The sequence below is a fragment of the Megascapheus bottae genome, chromosome 12 (assembly GCF_031878675.1).
Source record: "Megascapheus bottae isolate mThoBot1 chromosome 12, mThoBot2.hap1, whole genome shotgun sequence".
Lineage (NCBI taxonomy): Eukaryota > Metazoa > Chordata > Mammalia > Rodentia > Geomyidae > Megascapheus > Megascapheus bottae.
In genome coordinates, this window is record NC_143520.1 from 36,266,458 (window position 1) to 36,292,731 (window position 26,274).

General features: G+C 34.4%; 1 protein-coding gene and 1 long non-coding RNA gene across 2 annotated transcripts in view; one reads left to right on the forward strand and one right to left on the reverse strand.

Annotated features, from left to right (window-relative positions):
* LOC150056422 (uncharacterized) overlaps window positions 1-9,636 on the reverse strand; it is a 131,484-nt gene extending 121,848 nt beyond the window's left edge. The window contains exon 1 of the long non-coding RNA XR_016537263.1: window positions 9,566-9,636. This is a non-coding gene — a long non-coding RNA (uncharacterized LOC150056422). The remainder of the gene's footprint in view (window positions 1-9,565) is intronic.
* Lrp1b (LDL receptor related protein 1B) overlaps window positions 1-26,274 on the forward strand; it is a 1,652,823-nt gene that overhangs the window by 1,058,633 nt on the left and 567,916 nt on the right. Inside the window, exons 21-23 of the mRNA XM_090342868.1 lie at window positions 6,240-6,422; window positions 18,310-18,510; window positions 21,062-21,307. Coding sequence (XP_090198994.1) covers window positions 6,240-6,422; window positions 18,310-18,510; window positions 21,062-21,307 — 630 coding nt within the window. The remainder of the gene's footprint in view (window positions 1-6,239; window positions 6,423-18,309; window positions 18,511-21,061; window positions 21,308-26,274) is intronic.

Sequence of the window (26,274 nt, forward strand, 5' to 3'; positions counted from 1 at the left end):
GTGTACATATTTCTGTATTTTATTATATTTTTCTTCATTTTGGGTGGGGGTCATGGGGCTTGAACTTAGCCCCAGCACTGTCGCTGAGCTCTTCTGCTCAAGGATACCACCTTACCCCTGAGCCAAGCCCCACTCTGTGCCTGGGCTAACTTTGAACCTTGATTCTCAGATTGCAGCCTCCTGAGTAGTTAGGTTTAACCCACATGAGCCACCACCCTTGGCTCTGTATTTGAGTTTAATATCAACTGAGTTCATGCAGATTAAATAAACTCAATTATTTGTATATCTCTCTTGTTAGTTTATGCATATAGAAAGTACACATATAATGCATATATGTAACTTGTAAATCACAAGGTTCTTTGGCATCTCATCTCCTTCAAAGTGATCCCTATAGATGTACATTAGATCAAATTAGAATATAACTTGGAAGTCTTCTGAGGATTCTTTGTGGGAATTCTTCATGGCTGTATGTAAACCATTTCACATTAACAAGTTTGTCAAAGTCCATGTCCTGTCTACCTGCACATCTTTCCTTTTTACCTTCTCCATTCTTTTTTTTTTCTATTTTAGATCTAAGCCTGGAATTTTAATGGCTATAGTTTTCCACGTTCAGATTTTCTGAAGTAAAATTCATGAAAAGCATAATTAGTCCTGTAGACTCTTATATATTCATGCAGGGATTATTTAGGTTAGTTTGTGTACACCTGATTCCAATCCAACTGTTCGTGACAATATCTTGTGTGTGTGTGTGTGTGTGTGTGTGTGTACGTGTGCACACGTGCCATGGTACTGATGCTTGAACTCAAGGACTAGGCAATGTCCTTTAGCTTTTCTGTTCAAGTCTGGTGCTTTACCACTTGAGCCACAGATCTACCTCTAGCTTTTTGGTGGTTAATTCAGGGACTTTCTTGCTTTGGCTGGCTTCATACTTTGATCTCAGATTTCAGCCTCTTGTGAGCAGTCAGGAAGGATTCCAGGCATGGGCCACGGCACCTGGCAATAATTCATTTATAGGAATGGTGCCTGGTTTTGTAATGGCAATAGTTCAAGTGTTTGAAAGTAGTGGGGAGTGAAACCGTATGGAGCAGCTTTTCAGTCAGAGGCAATCTAAAAATTGAGAACTTTTAAAGTGTTCTAGTGAAGCTAAAGCAATCATTCAAAATGAAGGCAAGGCATTTGCTGCCTCAGGGGCTAAAATAACAAATAATTAAATGCAAAAACAAATAAAATGTATGTGGCTATTTCCTTGTTTTACGAGTCTACTGTCATTATATTTTCCATATTAGTTTTCAAAATTTCCAAGAGAAAAACAGAGCTTCCCATTATAGGTCAGGTAAACCAGCCACAAATATCCTGTCCACAGGGCAAAAAGAAGGTTGTTTGTTCTTATCATTCCAAACTTAAAATATCAGTCTGTGGAAAGAGAGGAAGAGAAGCTTGCATTCTTCTGGGATTCAGGAGTCAATGCCAGGAAGAATGAAGAGGTGATGGAATGCATAGTTTTCCTGTCTTGTCCTCTTCTGGCAGCACCAACCTAATTAGTAGAATTTCAAGCAGCAAAGGTGCTACATACAAGATTTCTTGAAAATCTTCAGCAAAGCCTTGTGCATGAGGCCAAACACAGGGTTTGAATGAGTTAGTCATTTGCTGCTTTAATGTCTTTGGGAAAATCCAGGAAGACTCCCTTTTCCCCAAATATCTGCCCCACTAGCAATGTACCTGCAGTGTCATAATTGATTCAGTTTTGGTTTAAAGAATTGCTCTACTAACATAAAAATAGCCCTGGGGAGTTCACGATGAAGCTAACAACTAGCTAACACAGCCAATGTCAAAAGACGTCCAAGATGAAATATTAGATTTGGAAGAGCAGGGAAGTGACTCAGTGGTAGAGTGCTTACTTGGCATAGATTTAGAAAATTGGAGCCACTTTTCCAATCACAAGCTTCTTCCTCCTTATAATTCTGATATAATTCTCACATTTCCTCTTTTTCAACTATCTCATGTGTTTTATCTTCCATGTGTACATATGTGGGAAAGGGTTGTTAGATTGACAGGTGCTGATGTAACCCGAAGTATCCATTCCTATGCTTCACACATCAGGGTTATCTTTATTCAGAAAAATATTTTGTCCCTTTTAGCTTTTTTTTTTTTTTTGCCAGTCCTGGGCTTACGCTCAGAGTCTGAGCATTGTCCTTGGACTTTCTTATGGCTAGAGATGTACCACTTGAGCCTCAGCACCACTTCTGGCTTTTTTTTTTATGATGTGGTACCGAGGAATCGAACCCAGGTCTTTGTGCATTCTAGGCAAGCACTTGGCTACTTCTTAAATCTGTCTCTGAACTTCTCTTACATTTTTTTTCATTAGTATGTCTCACATGAAATCCCAAAATTATGTTGAATTTTCTTTACTGGTATTCTCATCCCACTTTTCCTTAATCGTTGGGACTGTTTTCTCTGTTCACTAATTGCCAATGTCCACTGATTTGTGACATTGCCTTTCTTTTTTTCTTTTTAAATTTTTTTTATTAATTCTGCGGCTTGATCACAGGGCCTGGTCACTGTTCCTTAGTTTTATTTTTCTTTTCTTTTTTTCTTTTTTGGTCAAGGCTAGTGCCACTTGAGCCACGGGACCACTTTCAGCTTTTTCTGTGTATATTCTTCTGAGGAACCGAACTTTGTGCATGATAGGCAAGCACTCTAACATTAGGCCATTATACTGGCACTTTTTGTGACATTTTCTAAGACAGAAGCCATGCTTTCAAATTTGTATCTTGGCTCCAGCAAAACTATTTTATCCAGACTCCCTAAATCCACTGAAACTTCATAAGATGAAGTTTCCCTCAAAATGGTCAAAGGCAAATCAAATAAAATCCAAACAAAACAAAAAAATTCCAAGTCTTTCCACTTCCTGGGAATGGTTAATACTGGACTATAATTCTTTTAAGCCCACCTTAAAGTAGGTAGAATTATAGGAGTGACCATTATGCTTTTATTTTTGCTAGATTCTGATATTGAACTCTATCTGCATTATCTAGAATTCCCTAATAGTTGTGATTAGATATGTTTGAAACTATCACAATTCTTGATTGCTTTCTTTCTTTAAAGAGAGTGAGACATTTAAATTGTGGACATTAATAGGTAAAATATATACAGAAAGTCAATATAGGTCAGAAAGAATATGAGAAAGAATAACATACATTAGAAATGTAAATATTTATACATTAAAAACAGTTGAATGGAAATTATTAAGTTAATTGGCTCTCTAGGTTAAGATACACATAATGACATATCACATAACTTTCTCCACGATACAATTTAGTTTTGATGTTATTATAATTTGGTTATTTGTGATGATCCTTAACAAATGTTTAATTGCCCCAAAGTTATATAATTTATCCAGACGTAAAATTTGGTTCATTATTAATGACACTTGGATAAAACAACAGAGCTCCCAAATTCAAAAAATAAATAACCCAAGAAAGGAAATAGAGGAATGTAAAATCATTGTATATAATTTAATTTCATTAAGGTAAATGTAATGTTTCTAAAGTTAGGAAAGTTTCAATGTGAACACTTTTCTTATCTAAACTCAAAATGTTTTGTTCATTGATGGCTTACTCTTCTGATCATTTCTAGAAATAACATTGAATAAAACATTGGCAAACTAGAAGTGTTTAGACAAGAAGGACTTCAAAAAAGGCAAAAAAAGATTAATGGTATGAATGAATACCAATGTGATAGTAATTAAAACAAATTTCTATTTTAAAAATTCTGCATAAATTTGGTTTTACTCACTAAGAAACTACAAAAATTTGTTTAATTAGAGGAATAGGCACACATTTCTATAGAAGTATTTATGAAGAAATAAAAATCAATTTGCCAAGGGAGTAAAAAGTTAGGATCACTATTTTTTTCTTTTGTAACAGCTTTAATCTCATACACAATGGAGAAAAATTTCATGACCTTATTAGCTCTTAAATACTTTCTTACAACCACAATATAAAGATTAACTGTCAACATGAATTTGGGGGATTTTGGAGAAGACATATTCAAACCAGTGATAACATATGTATATATTAGCTTTTAACATTTTGTTGGTCATGGGGCTTGCACTCATGGCTTGGGTGCTGTTTCTAAGCATTTTTTTTCCAAATGTTCTTTCCTTTTATCATCAGGGTGATGTGTTGAGGTATTACAGTTACATTCTTCAGGTAGTGGGTACATTACTTCTTGAACTTCAACACCCCATCCCATGCTTTTCTCCCATTTTCAATCCCTTCATTCCCTCACCCCCCCTGATCCTGTTTTGCTTTACCTCCCCTTTTTCAAATAAACAAACAAATGTATATACAATATACCAGACAGTAACAACATGAGATAAACCATAATGGGGAAAAAAAGAGAAAATGAACACATAGTACATTAAGAATAACAATCACAAAGATAAACCTCTTGTTTCCATGTCTTGGAGTTCATTTTGCTTAGCATTCTATATGGTCATATGTATATAGCTTTTGAGCGACTGTGATCCTCTGGTAGGAGAAAGATCACTACTGAAGCAACAAATGATACGTTCCACTGTCTTCCTAGAAATAGTGTGAAAAGAAAACAAGCAAACATTAGTTATCTGCTACCCTGCCCAATCATTCACCAACCAAGGAAGAAAGCACACTACAGATACAACGAAAGGAGAGTGTAGACTTATGGGGCAAAAGGAAATTGAAGGTGGGGAGGAAAAGTGAAATTGAAAGACAGAACTAAGGTAGGGAGGGAAAGAGGAGGGAAGATCAAAAGGGAAGAAGGGCTATAGGGCCACAGGAAAGATGGAACGAAAAAGAAGAGACAAAGGAAGGGAAAGAATGGAGGAAAAACAAGAGGAGGAGAAGGGAAGGAGAGGAGGAAGAATTAAGTGATATTATACTTAAATGAAGATATAAACTAAAATTTGTTTTTAGTCTGTCCTGTAATGAAAAGAACTATTAAAATAATTAAACTTTTCCAGATATAAAACAGGCAATTGTTGGCACACTTCATGTTTAGCAGCCCAAATTCTTTACTTCTCTATTTCTGAAATACTGGAGAACTCAGGCTTTTTTTTTTTTAAACAGGAAAGTATCATTTTAAAAAAATCCAATAGCTTGTTGGCCAAATTAAACATCTTGAGGGACAGATTTAATATAAGAGCTGCCAGTCTTCAACATTTTTAGAGAATGTAGAAAAATCAATAGCTTATGTCTTCCATTCTTTATTAAATATTTGAAACACTGAGAAAAATAATATTATAGGTTATATGAGTCATATAAGACAAAGTTTATTATATATATATATATATATATATATATATATATATATATATGTTCAGCAGTTGAGAAGTTTACCAAAGATCATTCCACTGCTACATAGAAATTGACTTCTTCCCCACAGAACTACTTACAGAACTAATTAGGCCATGAAATCTATTTCATTTGTCAATTTCTTCTTCCCAATACTGAATTAACATAGCATTCTCAAGTTATATCTTTGACTTATAGATTTTACAATATCTTCTTTACATAAGTAGTCTTAAACCAATTCTTGACTGCTGTAATACATAAACCATAGCATGAGAATTTTCAGATACTAAATTAAATATGGTCAATCCATGGGTTCGAGGTAGCCTTATTTTACATCACAAACCACAGTCAAACCTCCCAACCGCAACCAGGAGAAAGGCAGGTTGGAGCTCCAAAACCAGGAAGTGAGCACTGGGCCACGAGGTAGGCCTTTTACCCTTGATATGAATTGCCCCACAGTCACTCTTTAAACATTTTTGTTAGATAGACAGCACTATTATATTTTTGTTACTTTTTATGAACTTGAAATAAATTATACAAAGAAATGCCAAATAGATGGACAAAATAAAAGTTTGATGGGAAGCTTTGTTTATATACCTTAAAGTCCTTCAAAGATCACATTCTTAACTCACTAATTAAAACCACGATAAAATATCGATGTGTTAATTCACTTGCTCTTTCCTAATTTGCCTAGTGCAAGAAGTATTATTTTCTCTAATTACTAATGTTTGCAAAATGCATTTTAAAAAATGAGAGATTTTCATATCTATTAACTAACGCAAAAACACATATTCTCTCTAGCACCACACTAACAATATCTGAACAAAGAAAAGGGTAGAAACATTATCATCACAAAAAATAACTCATGCCCTGGTTTGCTCTTTCTCTGTCTCATTTCAAATTAAGAGATTCGCTCTCCTGCTGGTTGTAATGGCAATGAGTTTCAATGCCACCCTGATGGAAATTGCATTCCTGATTTGTGGCGTTGTGATGGAGAGAAGGATTGTGAAGATGGTAGTGATGAAAAGGGCTGCAATGGGACCATACGAGTGTGTGATCACAAAACCAAGTTCTCCTGTCAGAGTACAGGTAAGCAAGAATATTCCCTACACCTTCCTTGTCATCCTGATTGGGAATCCCTTTGGTTCTTCTTCAATATTTTTTTTTGGGGGGGGGATTCATTTGAAATATTTTAAATTACACATTTTAAAATGAGAGGGAAAATAGAAGCCATAAAATTAGAATATAGAGAGTATAATTCTTCCACTATTTCTGATACACTGTAGTTAGTTGTTCAACTGAAAGTTTCCACAACTCTATTTCCTCACTCAAAAGGGGTGAAGAAAGTGAAATCAAATCTCTGATTGTTTTCTATGTTATGAGCCAGACAAGACACTTGGGTCTAACACTGACTTCCATCACCTGAGATGTCTCCATGCCTCTCCATCTTATAGTTATTTTTGAAGATTTTTATGTGTTTTGATATATAGACATATATGTGCACAAACACATATAATTGCACATTTATGCATTTATATCTACCTACTATCTGTGAGTTAATTGTACATACAACTATATAACTATGGGGAAAGAGTGTTTATATACATGAGTTCACCTTTTTCCTTAATGTTTTTGTCTGTAAAACAATATGCCAAGGCTGGCACCAGTAGCCCATGTTTATAATCTGAATGTTGAGGTTTGAAGCCAGCCTGGTTAGGAAACCCTGTGAGACCTTTATCTCCAGTTAACCAACAATAATAATGTTGGGAGGGGAGTTGTCTCTCAAGTGGTAGAGATAATATGCCAGTATAGAAGTGCACTGTAAAATTTTTATTGATCAGAAATATAAATGCTTGTGTTCTCCTTTGTGATATCTAGCCTTTAATTACATTTACATCAAATAACTAATTAGGGCCTTTTACTAAACTAGAGGAGTTATTCTCCATGTACGTTGTCTTGAAAAAAGATGTGTACATATTTATTTGGTAGATTTGCTCAACATCTCTAAGTACCCTTACGAATGGAATATATAGTAGTAGTAGTATGGGCCCACATGAATTCTATGAATTATATTTGCCTGAATTCATGAGGCATGGAGAGATTTTTTTAAACTGTGCAAGTTCACAGAGCCAGCATGACAGCGATGAGGCTTGAACCTAGGTATCTTGTATGCAGTCTGGTACTTCAGTCAAGAACAGTTCCACTGTATACATGAATTTCTTTATCAAATGGCAAAAAAATCAATGCATAACCTAAAAATTAAGAAAAGTAAGGGACGCTGTAGGATGGGAGGGGTGGGAGAGAATGTTAAAAGGGGTGATATTGATCAAGAGCCACTGTACTTATATTATGTTTTTTAGTAGAATGGAAAATCCTTTGTACAATTAAAGAAAAGAAAAATACTTTTTAAAAAAGATGTGTCTGCGAAGCCACAGTAGAATTTAATTCTGCATTTAATGCCTATACTAAAATGTAAATGAAGTTGGCAGACCAAAATAAAATAAAATAAAATAAAAATCAGTGAAAATCAGAGTTCTATAGGCTTAAGAAAACAACAACAAAAAAACAATTTCTAAATTCTATAGTGCTGCTGCTTCATTCCATTATGATGAAGGCTTAGTGACCATTTGATTCTCTGGCTTATTCTGAGTCACTGAGCCTACTCCATTGAGTTTTATAGTAGATAATAAATAGATAAAAGGTACTTTCTTGTAACTTTTCTATTTTTTTGTTACTACATTTGTTTGTTTTCCTGTGCATATTGAGTTCTGCTTTACATGAATAAACTAACTTATTTTTGTTTGTACCACATGACATGGTGAAAATATAACATACAGTATAATAAGACAAATAGAATGTAATTAACTATCGTGTTCTACTACCTTGTTTTATGAGAACTGGTTAGTATTATCATTCAAGTAACCCACAGAAAAAGTTTCCTTACTTCGGATATATTCTTGAATCATCCCATTAATGTGAAGTTGTTTGGAATTGCTTAACCCTTTGTGGTTAGTGGTTCACAGAGATCTCTGACTCCAAGTATATAGATAAAGCCTACACACTTCTCATTAACTACCGGAACCACATAGATCACTTAATAATATAAAAGGCACTGTGTTGATTTTCCTAAACATAAGAATTTCTTACAATAATGCTTTTAATTAAAAAATAGATGTGAAATAGCCTATACATACATACATAAATACTGTGGTCTCATTTTTCCACAGTCATATGACCTCTTCCATTGTGATGTGAAAATTCTTGATTTAGAGAATATAAACTTAAAAAGTATATAATTACTGGTTTAAAAGTTATCTCTTTGCAACATATATTGATGAATAAATAAGGTATTGTTAAAGGAACATTATTGTCTGCCCAGATAAGTTTTTTATACAGCAAGTGAATTTGACTATCAGTTATTTGAATATAATTTGTTGACATAATTCGAAACTCATTGCATGTAATCTAGCAACCCACGTGACTTTTGCCATTTATGTGATCATATTAACCTTGAAATATAACAAATAATAGGAATAAGAAACTGAACAGGTATGTTAAAAAAATTACAAACTAGTGTGGAAAATTTTGAACTTAAACAAGTTGACGTACTATTATAATTCACCATAGTTTGAGGTAATCATGAAGATGGTCTGTAATTACCCTATGACAAATTAAATGATAAAACCATTTGGGCCAGGAGCATGGCCTAGTGGTAGAGTGGCCTAGCATGCACAAAGCCTGGGTTCATTCCTCAGTACCGTGTACACAGAAAGAGACAGAAGTGGTGTTGTGTCTCAAGTGGTAGAGCTGTAGCCTTGAGAAAGTCCAAGGACAATACTCAGGACCTGAGTTCAATCCCTAAGACGGGTAGTACAACAACAACAACAAAAACCCTTTGAGAGCAGTGTTTTCCAGAAGAAAAGGTGGAGAGAGTTTCAATATGCACTGTTTTGTGTCAATTTTAATACAAGTATATGTTTAAACCACTATTTAAAAAAAGGTCTTCTTAGTTCTATGGAGACAAACCTAAGAGGTTCTTGTCTGCAATTAAGCAGAGAAAAGCCTGAACTGGAGTCATGACTCTCAAGTGTAACTGCATCAGCCATGAATAAGAGGGTCCTGAGTTCCAGATCCAATACCATCACAAGAAAATAAATAAAATAGTATATTAGCAAGTAATAAGTACATAAATAAATAAATAATCTTCGTAGCAAAATGGAGGAAGCTCATACCTCAATCCAATCTTCTGTAGAAGCTGAGGTCTGAAGAATCTAGTTTCAAGGCATCTGGGGAAAAAAATCCTAAAGACATCATTTCCAATTAGCCATGGCTTAAGTTGTAGAGTGCATACTAGGTTCAAAAAAGCTGCAAAACCCAGTGCAAAACCCTGAGTACAAGCACTGGTAATGACACATATATACAACAGAAGTTCCTGACAACGTAAGTACTAACAGCACCCAAAGTAGCCAATACTGATTAAATCTAAACATAACAAAGGCATCAAAATTGTAATTCAGAAAAATTCATAGAAATTTTCAGTTGCTGCCAATTATCTCCCCTATAACAATGAACTTGTAGGAGACAGCATTATAAGATTACTCAATTTAAAGACAAATTTATTTATTTATTTTTTGGCAGTCCTCGGGCTTGAACTCAGGGAGTGAGCACTGTCCTTGGGTTTTTTCAAGGCTAGGGCTCTACCACTTGAGCTTCACACCATTTTCAGCTTTTTCTATGTATTTTGTCCAGTGGACTTGAATCCAGGTCTTCGTGCATGCTAGGCAAGCACTCTATCACTAGGGCAAACTCCCGGCCAAAGACAAATTTAAAGTATGATAAATGTTGCTGGCTACCTATGAAAAATCAGATTCTTAAAGATATATTTTTGTTTTGGGGGGAATTTGGCTTGTACATTTAATGAAGCTGCTAATTAAATATCAGGTGCTTTATCAAATTATTCTCAAGTTTTCTATTATTTTGTGCATAAATCTGACATTTAACTATCTATCCACTCAAGATGTAGTTTCATAACTGATAGTGTATCAAAATTTGGAAGAGTCCTAAAGTACAAGCAAAGATTCAATTGAGAACACATTCTGATAAACATTGGTGGCACTGAAATAAACCACAGATACCAACACTAAGTATACATCCATAATACTTTCTATACCTTTCATACACTTTAATTAAATTCTGAGGTTTACAAGAGAAAAGACCTTTAAACTATCCATGATATTCAATTCAAAGTTCATGTTTGCTTTCAAATATTTTTCAAATTATGGCTTTAACATGTAGAAGTTTCCAAGGTAATAAATTAACATTTAATGACTACAGTGGCGTTTCTTTATACATAAATTTCCATCTGTTAAGGTTCAATTATAGGCAAATTAATAGAGTTATTTTTTAATCCCTATGGTGAAAGGCATGAAAGCCAAAGAAAATAAAATATAATCCAGGAACATTTAAGAACTTCTAATCACAAGGAACATGTCTTTAGCCAAGAACAGCATTCTACAATAACTACGCTTTCATACCCTAGAGCTAATATTGTGCTCACATTTTCAATAGGGGTCCAGGGGAGGAAATTTCAAGCTTGCCTCATGTATAAAAGAAATTCAGAAATATATACTTCAAATTGGAAAAAGAAAATTTCTGTTTAATTTACAAAATGACATCCAGGTTATGAGAAAAATAGCTTCCTCCCAGGCATTTAGAATGAAACTGAACCCTACTTTTCCACCTTTAGAAAATCATGGAAAGAATAAGCATAAGTTAAACATGCACAGAGATATCCAATGAAGCATTTAGTTTTAATAGCAAAAATTAGAAACAAAACATTACCTGTCCTTTTGGAAACTACTTAATAATTACAGTGCTATCACACAATATGTCACTGTACCATCTTTATGAAAGAGTATAAAGAGAATTCACAGTGAGTTGAGATTTTAAGTTTATAATTTAAATTCTCTTTACTGATAAAAACACAGGGACATGATTATCACATATCACAATAGAAAATTAGGGTAGTAATTGACTTATTAAGAAACAGAATAGACTTCTGAAGAACAGAAATAATATAGAGTATGAAATGCTAGGTTGAATGAAGCTATGTGCCTGGCTGGGTTTAGATATGATGGTTAGCAGAAATGAGCACAGGCTTGTATCCTAAGGTTAATGTGAATTAAGCCTGCTTCACATGAAACTGGGGACTGGAGACAGGTTCTCCACCAGAGACTAGAACCTGGAAAGGAAATCCATGTGCTTTTGATATGAGACTATCTATAAAGAGAAGAATTGTACTTGCTGGGAACTGCCTGGAAGAGTTGCTTGAGTCATGTGGTAAGACATAGGCAGTCTTGTCATAGAAATTTACCCAAGAGAGCCTCTTTCTGACTGAGAGATCAAGTGTGGAAAAAAAATAACAAACAACAACAAAATAATGGCTTTGTGACAGAGTCCTATGGAAAACAAATGTATTCCACCAAAACTAGTAGTGCACACAAGTGATCTCAGCTACTGCAGAAGTGGAGGCAAGAGGAATATGACTCCAGAAGTAGAGCAAAGGTTAAAGATGCTATCTCACAAATAAGGCCAACAAGAAGATAGACATGCCTGTGCTTCCTCCTTCTTGTAAGGTGAGGGAGAAGGATCTGTATTTGAGGACAGCTGGGGATAAAGAATCTTGAAACACTAACCAAGAAATGAACTATATAAAAGGATTGAGAAATGTGTCCGAAGTAATTGCAAGAGCAACACCTTAAGTCCAAATTCCAGTATTGTGAAGCAAGATAAACAAAACAACACATACATACCCATTTGTGAACCCACAGCTCTGGAAATAATGGGGTGGACTGAAGTGGAAACAATGATACCAATAAATAGGGATAAGTAAACAGATGGAGAGAAAAATGAAGGCGCTCATCCATGGTAATTGTAAATCAGACTTCCAAAATATACAAGGAAAACAATCTCCAGGAAAAATTATGAAATCAATCATTATAAAATATATTAATATGATTAATATGAACTGAATTAAAAATAAGTTTGAGGGGCCTGGAGTTTGACCTAGTGGTGGAATGCTTGCCTAGCATGAACAAAGATCTGGGTTTGAATCATCGCAACCGCATCCTTAAAAAAAAGCTGGAAGTGGTGCGGGGGCTGAAGTGGTAGAGTTCTAGCCTTGAGAAAGCTCAAGGACATTGCTCAAGCCCTGAATTCAAACCAGGACTGGCAAAAAAGAAAAAAGAAAAAGGTTGGAATAAGAATATTGTGATCATTAAAGAAAAAATAAATGTAAAAAAGTACAAACAATGATATATGTTATATATTTTTCTATATATTATATATGTATAAGTCAATATATACACAGATATTTTTGAATCCAAGAAAAAAGAATTTCGAATGTTAGCCAGTCACAGTCAGAAGGTTTGATTAGAAGGATCAATGTTCAAGGCCAACCTGAAACTATGGCAAAGTAGCAGGATAAAAATTAACCCTCAGGCCCGAAGTTTGGCCTCGTAGAAGAGTGCTTGCCTAGCATGTACAAAGGTCAGGGTTCAATTCCTCAGTACTGCATACATAGAGAAAAGCTGGAAGTGGTGCTGAGGCTCAAGTGGTAGAGCTCTAGCCTTGAGAAAGTCCAAGGATAGTGCTCAGGCCCTGTGCTCAAGTCCCAGGATTGCCAAAAAAAAAAAAAATCTCCTACAAAATTAACCCTCAAAAATTGACTCTATGCCAACAACAACAGGAAAGAGACAGAATTCAGGAAAGCAACTCCTTTTGCAATAGCCTCAAAAATTATTTAGGAATTAACTTAGCTAAGAATGTAAAGGACCTTTGTGATGAAAACTTCAAAAACATAAAAAAGGAAATTAAAGCAGAACTGAGGAAGTGGGAAAATGTACCATGCTCCTGGTGTGGGAGAATTAATATGATGAAATGACAATTTTGCCAAGGGCTATCTACACATTCAATGAAATACCCATCAGTATCCCAATATTAGAAACAGAAGAAGTAATCCAAAATTTCATATGGAGTAATAAAAGATGCAGTATAGCAAAAACAATTCTTAGCAGAAAAACGGGCAGAAGGAATATCAATACCAAACTTTAGATTCTATTACAGAGTTACAGTAACCAAAACAACTTGGTACTGGCACAAGTATAGGCCTGAGGACCAATGGAATAGAACTGAAGATGGAGAAATCAAAAAAATAGAATGGAAGAAACACAGCCTCTTCAACAAATCATGTGGGCAGAACTGGTTAATCACCTGCAGAAAACTAAAGGTGGATCCTTCTATGTCACCCTGGAAGAGAATTAATTCCATTTCTTTGAAGAAACAACCATCCCATTAAAGTATGGGCTAAAAACTTAAAGTGAGACTTCTCTGAAGAGAAAATAAGAATGGCCTATAGACACGTGAAGGAATGCTCCACATCTCTTGCCATAAAAGAAATACTAATAAAATCAGCTTTGAAATTTCACCTCACTACAGTTAGAATGGCCATGATCAAGAAATCTAATAACAACAGGTGCTGGTGAGGATGTGGCCAGGAGGGATCCCTACTACACTGTTGGTGGGAGTGTAAACTCATTCAACCACTATGGAAAGCAGTATTGCAGTTCCTCAAAACACTAAACAAAGAGCTCCACCTATGACCCAGGAATTTCACTCTTTGGCATTAACCCAAAAGTTCAGACATAAGGACATACTAAAGCCACTAGCACAATGATGTTCATTGCAGCACTCTTTACCTTAGCAAAGATTTGGAACAAATCCAGATTCCCCTCAGTAGATGATTGGATTATATACAATGGAATTCTACACTACCATCAGAAAGAATGTAAGGAAAAGGAAAGATTTGGAAAAAAATCATATTAAGTAAAATAAGCCAGACCTAAAGAAACATAATCTCAATTGTTTCCCTCATCTGTTATAATTAGTACACATCTGGGACTCTCCTTGCCTAGGATTACAATAGCTCAAAACCTTGGTATATAAGGACACATAGGATGAGACTAAATGAAAGGAACTCTAGGATATGGAAACAAGAGCTTCATTTTGTGTGATTGTTGCTCTTAATGTACTTCTCTTCTTCTTTGTTGCCCTTTGGTTAATCTCATATTTTTTCTCTATCTGACTTTGTTACCTGGCATATTGTATATACATTTATTTGTTTATTTGAATAGGAAAGGGGGTAAAACAAGATGAAAAAGAAAGGAGAAGGGAAATGGGGACAAAAACATGAGAGGGGGTATCAATGTATGAGAAATAATACACCTACTATCTTGCGAATGCAACTGGAATCCCTTTATATATTACCCAGACAATAAAAAATAAAATGAAAAATAGGACAAGTCCAATCTAGGAAAAATTTTCAAGGCTCTTACATTTTAATACAGAAATTGAGCATGGTGATTTCTGCCTGTAATCTCAGTTATAACCAGAAGAGTAAAATATAGGATTATAGTCTAGGCTGACACTGACTGTATCTCAAAAATAACCATATATATTTTATATATGTTCATTTGTTTATTTGAAATAGATAAGGGAATGGGAAAAACAAGATGATTGGGAGGCAGTGGGGGGAGGGAAACTGGGAGAAAATGATAGGATGGGGTATCCATGTTCAAGAAGTAATATATAGCCGGGTGCTGTGGCTCACGCCTCTAATCCTAGCTACTCAGGATCGCAGTTCAAAGCCAGCCCTGGAACTAAAGAACCTGAGACTTATCTCCAATTAATCACTAGAAAAGGGGATGTGGGGCTGTGGCTCAAGGGGTAGGGCCATAGCCTTGAGCTGAAGGCCTCAGGGACAGAGCCTAGGCCCAGAGTTCAAGCCCGATGACCCACAAAAAAAAATAGTAATATACCGACCAACTGACAAATATAACTGTAAACCCTGTATATATAACCTTGACAATAAAATATAATAATACTACTAATAATAAGCAGAGAAAATATGCTAGAGGCACAGCTCAATTATTGAGGTGCTTGCTTAGCAAATGCAAGGTTCTGAATTTAAGCTTAATTTCTTACAAAAACAAAATTAAATCTAACCATATTAGGTTATAAAGAAGTCTTTCAGGGCCAGAAATTTGGCCTAGTGGTAGAGTGCTTGCTAGTAGATATGAAAATGTGGGTTTAATACTTCGGTACCCCACATACACAGAAAAAGATGGAAGTGATGTTGCAGAAAAAGAGAAATTGAAGAGATAATATCAGTACATTTGAGCGAGCAAATATATTTTCCAGTGATTTAGAACACTTAATTTTCCTAGAATGGCTGACTTTATATTGGGCTTTAACCTAAATTGTATATTTCAAGGCAACACAAATCAAAACAGTCCTGTGTCTGAACTGTACATGTGCAAGATTGCACCATCATTATATCCACATGTGGCTTTTTGCTAGTTTCCATATTCAATTTTTGTTATACTTGGCCATTCTTATTTTTGTTTGCTCAAAGGGAAACCTATGATTATTATAATAAATCTGTTCATATATAGTTATCAAGTTGAAAGCAATATTATGGATAAATCAGAAAATATGTAGAATTCTACTTAATACCTATCATCTAATATTATTTTCCATGTTTTCTGAAGAAACAATTGTAAGCTCAAAGTGATTTACTTGGTTATTTAAATACAGTTATTTGATGATTCAAAAATTTTCAGACATTCTTATTTGTTAGATATTTATAATTTCTGTAATATGTTTTAATATTATTAATCTCTATTGACATTCTGCATGGTAAAGATAAAGAGCAGTTTTACTAAAGAAAATCATAGTGCATCTCAGATTTTATGTTCAATCACATAACCAAATTTTTGTTTTGTTTTGTTTTTTCAGTCCTGGGCTTGACGTCAGGGCCTGTACAATGTCCTTGGGCTTTTGCAAGGCTAGAGCTCTACGACTTGAGCCATGGCACCACTTCTGGCTTTTTTTCTATGTATGTTGTACTGAGGAATCATATATGGGCTTTTGTACATGCCAGGCAAGCATTGTACTACTAGACCAAGCCCCCAACCTCACATAACTAGATTTTTTAAAAGTCTAAGAAAACATTTACATGTAAAGTAACTTAGAAAATATAATCTCATATTTTAAATAGTATTTTAGTTATATGTTTTATTGCATATGGAGAGAAATTCAACTAATTGCTAATACTTTTCCTTAGATTTAAAATTATACTCTTTGCTTTAATTATATTTATTTTTTTAAAGTTAGCCTAGTGACTACAAATGAAAACAATGAATAAAATATGTTAATGTGAGAACAATTTGATGTTTAAAAAAGGACTTAAACAGAAAAGATGGTCAGAGTTCTCTGTGTCTCATATTATTTTTGGAACATTGCCACAAACAATAACCAATTCATCTTTTTCTCTTTCGGCAATGCAAAGAAAATATTTATATAAATTCTCTTTGTCTACATGTTTGCTACCAAAACATTGATTCACATTTAATACTTTTAGTTTCTGATTTTTTTCATGAGTTCTTTTTTTTTTCCAGTACTAGCTTTGAAGCCATAGGCTTGATCTTGTTCATTTGCTTGTTTAGCGAGTACTTTGCCACTTGAGTTGCTCTTCCAGCATGGCAGGGTTTTATTGCTGTCCTCCTCCCCCAAAAATGAATTTTTCAAGATTTTTCTCTCTGAACTAATCACAAACTGTGATCCTCCAAATTTCATCTTTGGGTTTTTGAATTAGCATCATAGGGATAAATGGCCAATGTCTATTTGGCATTCTTCTTTAAAGGCTCATGTATGTATATACTGTGTAAGAGATCAAGGCTATATATATATATAAATACAAGGGCAACTTTCTCTCCAATAAATAATTTACTTATCTTTAAGCTTCTGACAATCACAAACAACATTTCTTTTTTAATAATTTTTAATTGTGATTAATAGAAGGGATACATTATATTCACTAGATAGAAGGTGCATAACTTCACAAACATTGATACCCTTTCTCATGACATGGTCCCCATTTCCCGCCCACCCTCCTCCCACTTATCTTGATTTCCCCCTTTCCCTATCCAACTTCAAATAACCAATTAAGCACATATAAAATATATAAGATAACGCGGAAAATTGTAACAATATGAGATAACCAAGGGATGGCAAAAGAGATGAGAGATAACATAGTACATTAAGGACCACAGTCACTCATTATATGGCTTTTGTTTCCTTATACTGGAGGTCCTTACATTTAATGTCGTACAATTTGGGCTAATGTCTCTAGATTTTGTTCTATTGTAAATCTCTTCTAGGAGAGCCCAAGGTTTCTACCGATTATGACAAATAAGGGACACTATTGGGCCTATGTTCCTTTGAATCTGGCTTACTTCACTTAATATGATTTTTTCTAAGACTTTCCATTTTCTTAAAAATGGGACGATGTCGTTCTTTCTGACAGCAGCATAGAATTCCATTGTGTATACATACCACATCTTGTTGATTCACTCATGTACTGAGGGACATATCTTTGCTATGGTAAATAGTGCTACAATGAACATCATTGTGCTAGTGGATTTAGTATGCCCTTGTTTCTGGACAATTGGGTAAATGCCAAGTAGTGGAATTGCTGGGTCGTAGGGGACCTCTATGACAAACAACATTTCTAAAAGCAGGTTTATAAGGATACCAATGTACAATGTACATTTAAAGATTATTGTGAACTTATTTTAGTTGAAATTTCCATTGTTCACATAATCTTTCTTCATTTTTCTTAATGGTTTAGAGGATAACTTAAAGCTAAAGAAAATAGCAAGGGCTGAAACCTTAAGAGCATTTTGACAACTAAGGAAAGAAGTGGTATCCTGTCCTGAAAATACACTATCAAAGTATCAGCAAATAGATTTCTTGCTAATGGCAAGTAATTCTGTCTCTGAGTGAAGACAGTAATGGCCACTCGTTACAAGTGACCTGATTACAAAACTCAAATGCCTGCTGTTTCTGTTCCCTTCAGGGAGATGCATCAACAAAGCATGGGTCTGTGATGGAGATATTGATTGTGAAGATCAATCAGATGAAGAAGACTGTGACAGTTTCTTGTGTGGCCCACCCAAGTACCCTTGTGCTAATGATACTGCAGTCTGCCTTCAGCCTGAAAAACTTTGCAATGGGTGGAGGGACTGTCCTGATGGGTCTGACGAAGGCGCCCTGTGTGGTAATGAATGTTTAATGACATTTGCTTCTCTCTGAAAGAGGAGACATTTGAATCCACATGTTAGTCATCACTAGAGAATTTGTTTCTTTCATTAATAGGTTTTACATGGAACCTCAGACATATTTTGAGTGTGGACTGAAATATTTGAACACAGAAAGAGCTAGACTACACTATCAAATTCTTTTTATAATTTTTTATGTATTTTTTTTTGCCAGTCCTGGGCTTGGGCTCAGGGCCTGAGCACCATCCTTGGACTTTCACAAGGCTAGTACTCTACCACTTGAGCCTCAGCACCACTTCCAGCTTTTTTCTATGTATGTGCTACCAAGGAATCAAACCCAGGGCTTCATGCATGCAAGGCAAGCACTCTACCACTAGGCCACATTCCAGGTCCTTGGGATTTTGTTTTTTAAGGAGGAATTCTTTCTGAAACCGTGTGTGTGTGTGTGTGTGTGTGTGTGTGTGTGTGTGTGTGTGTGTGTGTGTGTCTTTGTGTCTCTGTGTGTTTAATTCAGAATGGAAGACAGTATTTTCCTTTTTAGTCACCAAATTCAATGAAGCAGCTGTGTTCTAATATTTCAAAAGATTCCAGAGAGCAGAAAATGTTATAAGGAAATGGAGAAAAGTAACAATTTACTCTGCATTTAACCTCATAGCTTATTGGAATCAAAAGTCTGCCTCCCCTTGCCCTAAGGTAGAAGGGAGAGATAACAATAAAAACAAAACAAAACAAAAAACAAAGAAATGCTAATCACAAAACAGAATTGTTAGTGATGTTTATTTGCAGCAAAAATAAAAGAATCAATGAATATATATATACATATACACCATACACACAAACACACACACACACACACACACATATATATATATATTCTGTCAAGATTATTAGGTCTTAGGCCTATCACCAGATTTGAGCTGGAACAAACAATAGGTTCCCCTTGCACCACTGAGCTGTCTCAGGCAGGAGTCTGTGATCACTCTGAAAAAAGGTGGACATGAATTTTCAAATAGTGGTCTAGTTTGGGGCCAAATCTCTTAGTAAATGTGTATAGATGAGAAAAGTTCGTGAAATCATTTTCCTGAATGTGCAGATATATTAGCCAGGCTTGAACTTAGACTAGACATTAAATGGTTACTGAGAGTCTCCATCTGCTTAATACAAATTCAAATAAATAAATTTCAGGATTATTGATAGAGCTAAAGACTTGACAAGAGATTGACTATGCAACTCTCACAGTTTAATTTATATTACACATTTAACTTTATTGTGAACAAAAGTCAATAACAATTCTTCTATTGGCATTAGAGATATTGGGATTATGAAGGGAAAGGTACCTGAAATAACTACCTTTGAAATAAGAAAATATTCTAACACATGTTTACCCTGCTAGACACAATGACATTCATTTATAGTAATTCTCTTGAAAAAGTATGTCAATTGAACTAAAGTGAGGCAAATACTTTGAAATGACTGCTGCTCAGAAATGGTTGTGATTGCTCCTGAGTGAACACATTATGAGCAACGAAGAACTGAATCTATTTTTCTTCTAAAATAACACCAATTGGGAAGGATGGAAGAGGTGACATTGAACAAGTTTCACAGTATTCATATACTATTTTGTTGAATGGCAATTCCCTTGTGTAACTATTTAAAGATAAAAATAAAATATAATAAAATAGCATATCACCAACGTTGAGTTGACGTGATATTGAAAAACTGTGCCACAATTTTCCTTTTTTTTTTTTTTTTAGTCATGGAACTTGAACTCTAGGCCTGGGCTCTGTCCCTCAGCTCTTCAGCTGAAGGCTAGCTTAGCGCTCTACCACTTTCCACTTTGAGCCACAGTACCACTTTAAGTTCTGGTTATTGATTGGATATAAGAGTCTCATAGACTTTCATGGGCTGCTTTTGAATCACTACCCTCAAATCTCAGCCTCCTGACTAGCTAGGATTACAGGTATGAACCACAGGCACTTGGCTCATAATTTTCCTTTTCTTCTTATGCATTTGATTCTTTTGAAGAAATGAGCCATATAGAATATTTTTCAAATGTAAAATATTTATAAAAAGCTTTACTGGGCTGAGGATATGGTTTAGTGATAGAGTGCTTGCATAGCATGAATGAAGCCCTGGATTTAATTCCTCAGTATCACCTAAACAGAAAAAGCCAGAAGTGGGGCTGTGGCTCAAGTGGTAAAGTGCTAGCCTTCAGCAAAAGAAGCTCAGAGACAGTGACCCAGTGATCAAGCCCTGAAGTCAAGCCCCAGGATTAGCGGAAAAAAAAAAAAAAAGTACCAGCAACCTTACGCCAATTATGGAAAGCCTTAGTACTTACATTGAGTACATTTCTATGAACATTAGGACATATTAAAACTATATAAGCAAATGTTTCTATTTTTACCCCCATCTATTACTATTTTACCCCCAATGCTGAAAATATTCATAATATTGTGACAGTGCTTCCAGCATCAGGGAGTTGAATTCAATGACTATTGTACAAATGGGAAACATTCTGGTGTGACTTACTCTGATCTCCCCTTATTATAGATGAATGCTCCCTAAACAATGGAGGCTGTAGCAACCACTGCTCTGTTGTTCCGGGAAAAGGAATTGTCTGTTCTTGCCCAGAAGGATTTCAACTGAAGAAAGACAATAAAACATGTGAAATTGTAGACTACTGTAGCAGTCATCTGAAGTGTAGTCAAGTGTGTGAGCAGCACAAGCTCACAGTCAAGTGCTCCTGCTATGAAGGGTGGAGGCTGGATGTAGATGGTGAAAGCTGCACCAGTGTGGGTAAGAAGACTTATATGACTTAGTGTGTGTGTGTGTGTGTGTGTGTGTGTGTGTGTGTGCTGACACTGGGACTTGAAATCTCTGCCTGGTATATTCATTTGACCTTTTTGCACACTATTACCACGATGCCACTTGAATCATATCTCTAATTTTGTTTTCTGCTGGTTAGTAGGAGAAAAGAATCTTCATGAGAATGTGTCTGCCTGAGTTAGCCTAAAATCATTATTTTCAATTCTCATCCTTCTGAGTATCTCTTGTTATACATATGAGCTCATTGCATGACTTGCTTTTTTTAAGACTAGATGCTGGGGAAAAAATCAGAAAGTAAAATCTTTATAAAATTATTAAGGATTGAATTTATTTTATAGCTACTTCAAAATAGAGAAAATATTACAGCAGTCATTGCAACTGTAATACACTAAATTTTTGGAGCCACATTCTTTTTTTAATGTTGTCTTTACTATCATACTCTCTTTAAGCCTATGTTTACATGCTATAAAGAATTTAATTTGTTTCTCCAAGAATGTATTTTAGAATTATCATTTTTTTGACACTGAGTCTCATGTCTAATTGTCTATTACTCTTGGCATTGGAAGCATTTTTTCTTTTTTTAAAATATATTTTTATTGTAATTAATAGAAGAGTTACATGATATTCACCAGATAGAAGGTGCATTACTTAACAAACATTGTTACCCCTTCTCATGTTTTTGTCCCCATTTCCCTCCCCCAACACCTCCCCTCATCTTGTTTTCCCCCTTCCCTATTCTATTTCAAATAAACAAATAAACATATATACAATATATCAGATAACAAGGTAAGATACTGTAACAATATGAGATAACCAAGGGACATTAAAAGAGATGAGAAATAACATAGTACATTAAGAACAACAATCACACATCATATGGCTCTTGTTTCCATATTTTGGAGGTCATTTCATTTAGCTTCATCTTATACCGCTTTCAGGTCTATTTTTTTTTTAACCTGTGATCCAAATCTCTACTCTTCTTCCAGTAAGTGTCATTTACTAGTATTGTGAATTTCCTAATCCCCTCTGCCTAAAATCATGGCCTTATTTACCCATTATTTCATGTATTAATCAGCTTTCTGTTACTGTGATACTTGACAAAGCATATTATTTAAATCAACTTTTATATGGAAACAGTTCATTTTGGCTCACAGTGTGGGAAGTTTCAGCCCATGGCCCCTTGGCTTTGTTTTCAATCCCTTTAAGAGCCTTCACCCTACAGATATTAACCCTCAAGCTATTATCATCCTAAAGACTCTACCACTTCCCCATAGTCTCATGGGCCTGAGGGCAAGGCCTTTGAATACGATGCCTCCGAACCTTAGCAACATTAACATCTAATTAAATTACATTTGTTTGAATTTTGTGGAGCAATTCAAATTAGTATTTTTTTTTTTTGCCTTGTTTTTATCTTATCCCTGCCAGTTACATGTTCGGTTGATTCTCTGGTGGTATTTCATTATAGATAAAGCAACCAAAGGCTTTAATGCCTGATATTTGAATTTCCTTTTCATCCTTGGCATTTGCTGGTGTGTGACAAACACTGGTCTGATAAAGCCTCTTAGGCTACAGTCTGTCTTTCTTTCTCTTCTTTCTTTCTCTTCTTTCTTTCCTTCTTTTCTTTCCTTTCTTCCTTCCTTTCTTTCTTTCTTTCTTTCTTTCTTTCTTTCTTTCTTTCTTTCTTTCTTTCTTTCCTTCTTTCTTTCTTTCTTGTCATGTTAATTAAAGCAATTTCTCAACACAATTTGTAAAAATATCATGATCTACTTCTTCTGCTAAGAGCAGAATTGTGATTCATGTCCACCCTAGGCATAAAGGTTCATGAGACCTTATCTCAAATATAATCAGCATAACTTTGGTTGAAGTAATGACTTAAGTGTCCCAGACTAGCACTTATGAGGTCCTGAATTCAAACTCCAATACCGTCAAAAATTATATCAACATAAAGTGCTTGCCTAGCATGCACGAAGACCTAGGTTCGATTCCTTGGTACCACATATATAGAAAAAGCCAGAAGTGGTGCTGAGGCTCAAGTGGTAGAGTTCTAGCCTTGAGAATGTCCAAGGACAGTGCTCAGGCCCTGAGCTCAAGCCCAGGACTGGCAAAAAAAAAAATTATAACAACAATGATGATGGTAATGATGATGATAATAATTAAGCAAAAACTATTTTAGAGACTAGCAAATTATATTAATCTTTTTAAAATTTATTATTTGTATTTTTGTGATTCTTTTCTCCTGGTAATACTTTAAATCCTGTAGAACATACTTATTCTATTCATTCTTTCATAGATTCTTACATGGAGTAATTGTCAAGAGAGTCTGAAAAGATACCAATTTGTTGAGATACTAGTAGGCATTTTATTTATGGTCAGAAGAAGGAACTAGGAAAACATATTTTGATCTAAAGCATATTATAATCATTCTCTTCAGAATCATCCTTACCTATTGTTCTCTAGATAGATGGAGAAATTATTAAAATATTTAGAATGGTTTAGCAATGTATGTAATAACTAAAAAGCTTAATATGATGATTCAAATTTGAATATAAGTAATTGGGAACAAAATAATTTTCATTATTTAAATGGCCACTTCTGTTCTCAGCTCAGAACAAATTACTGTAGTACTATAGCATCCCTCATTTTTTTTGCTATAGTTTACACCTGAATTTTTATAATTAAGAATAAAACAGAAATATATTTTATGTTTTAAAATTAAGGAATAATTCTTTAATTTTAAAAATACATAAAGAATTTCATAAAAAATATCAATTTATCATTGCCTTTTGTTGAAAACAGTTTTACATGTTTGTTTCAAACATAAAGAATGATGTATTTTCTATTTCATTTATTCCATCCCTTTTGGAAAACCACCAAATTTGCAGTACAATAAAAATGAATTGGCTACTAATTATAAGACTTAAAAATATTTTTTTCATTGTTCGTTTTCATTTTATCCCACCAATATTCACTTGATCTCTTTTAAATTTTGTCTTCAATTTAACTCTTAATTTTTTTCTTCCGTGATACTGAGATCAAACCAAGGGCCTCATGCATGCAAGGACAACCCTCTACCATTAAGGTTCATTTCCAGCTCCCATGAATCCCTCCTTTCAGATGAGTTTTCTTTATTGAATGCAATATCTGTGGTTAGCCATCTTGATACAAAATGTAAAATGATTTTAATTGTCACACTTCAAGTTAGTTTAAGCCCAGTCTCTGTGTTCTTTTTTTCTAGGAATTTTCCTTGTTACTTCATATTTTCTTACTTCTCTCTGGTCTTTATTTACTGAATTCTTTATATCTCAATGTTCTATTCCTGTTCTATGTCATAGAATTTTTGCTTTTATTTTCATATGTAATGTCATAGAATCTTTAGTTTCCTTCTTTTTCTAATTCCGCTCATTTTTTATTCAGTTGTTTCAGGTGCTTACACATTTCCTCTTTAACTAATACCTTTTCACCAACTTGTGAATAATTGATAACTTTCAACTTCTGAACATGCAGACAATTATTGTTGATTGCATGAATTTTCTTTTGTTTCTTTATTTCATATTAGGTGCTCACTGTTCAATTAGCAAGGTATTTTAGTACTATGGCAAGATATTTTCTATTAACCAAAATAGGTTCACCTGACCCAGCAAATTTTTTTTCTGTTTTTACTCTTCCATTTTTTAAATGTTTCGTCTTTAAAAATTATGTTAATTTCCTATTAAGTTTTAAGAAGATAAGATTTTAAACCCCAAATGGTGTAAATGATGACTTTTGAATAACATATATTTGTCTTCCAAAATATAATTGTCCTATTATCAAGTTGTATTCACTTCTATTTGGTATATAATTCTGTCGGAAATTTATAGTATTACTTGAAATTTTATTACTGTAGCACATTTCCTTCCATTCAAGTAAGATCAGCTAACTTTAAAATTTGTTGTTTAAAATATTGTGTTTTCTTCTCTCATTAATACCCACAGTGTGTTGGTGGTTTTAATTTTCTTTTAAAGTATTTAAATTATTACCACATGTATTATTTCATTTTCTGATCACTCCTACTTGTCTCTGCTATCACATCTGGCTGGGTAGTATGACAAGCTCCTACAATTTCTCTGGAAGTTTGAATCATGTGTACTCTGCAAAATTGCTTCTTATAACAATTAGTTACTGAGTCGATAAAATTGATCATATAGCACCATATATACATATATGTACCTATCAAAATGAATCCCCATTATACAATTAAAATACTCAAAGAACAATAGAAGAAAAACAAAGAATCCCTAAGATTCTTTTCTTTATAAAAATCTCAATTACCATCATTTCATTAATAGAAAATTTTATTAAAAGCCTAAAATTTGATACATTTTTCATTGCACCTAAAATAAATTGGAATGTAATTAAGATTGATTACTGAAAAAGTGCTGCCTCGGACACATAATTTCATTCCTCGAGAGCCTTCTACCTAGGAGATCTTAGGAAGTTTTGACTTTTATTCCCCACACTATGAAGCAGGGCTTTGCCATGTATTATAAGATGAGGACACATCCTCTGCGCTGTGTGTCCTCACTCTACTGTGAAGCCTTTGGACACCTGACTTAGCAGGGCTTACTCCTTTCAATAGTTCCACAAAAGCTTTTTTAAAATCTAAGATTGAATCAAATCATTTTATACTGCTTTTGAAAGATACAAAATATTATAGAGTATAACCTTTTAAATGAAAAAGCTTCCTCAATTGTAAGTAATCTTTTCAAGTATGCATATATATACATGTTTTCAAGTATGTATATATGTGTCTGTATATGTATATATATATATATATATATATAATCTCTTTTCTCTACTTTTGAATATCATATACTTGAATTGTTCCTTACTTTGGGGTACAGGATTACCACTAATCTATGTAAGATCATGTACTTTTTCATCTGTCATTCTTTGATTCT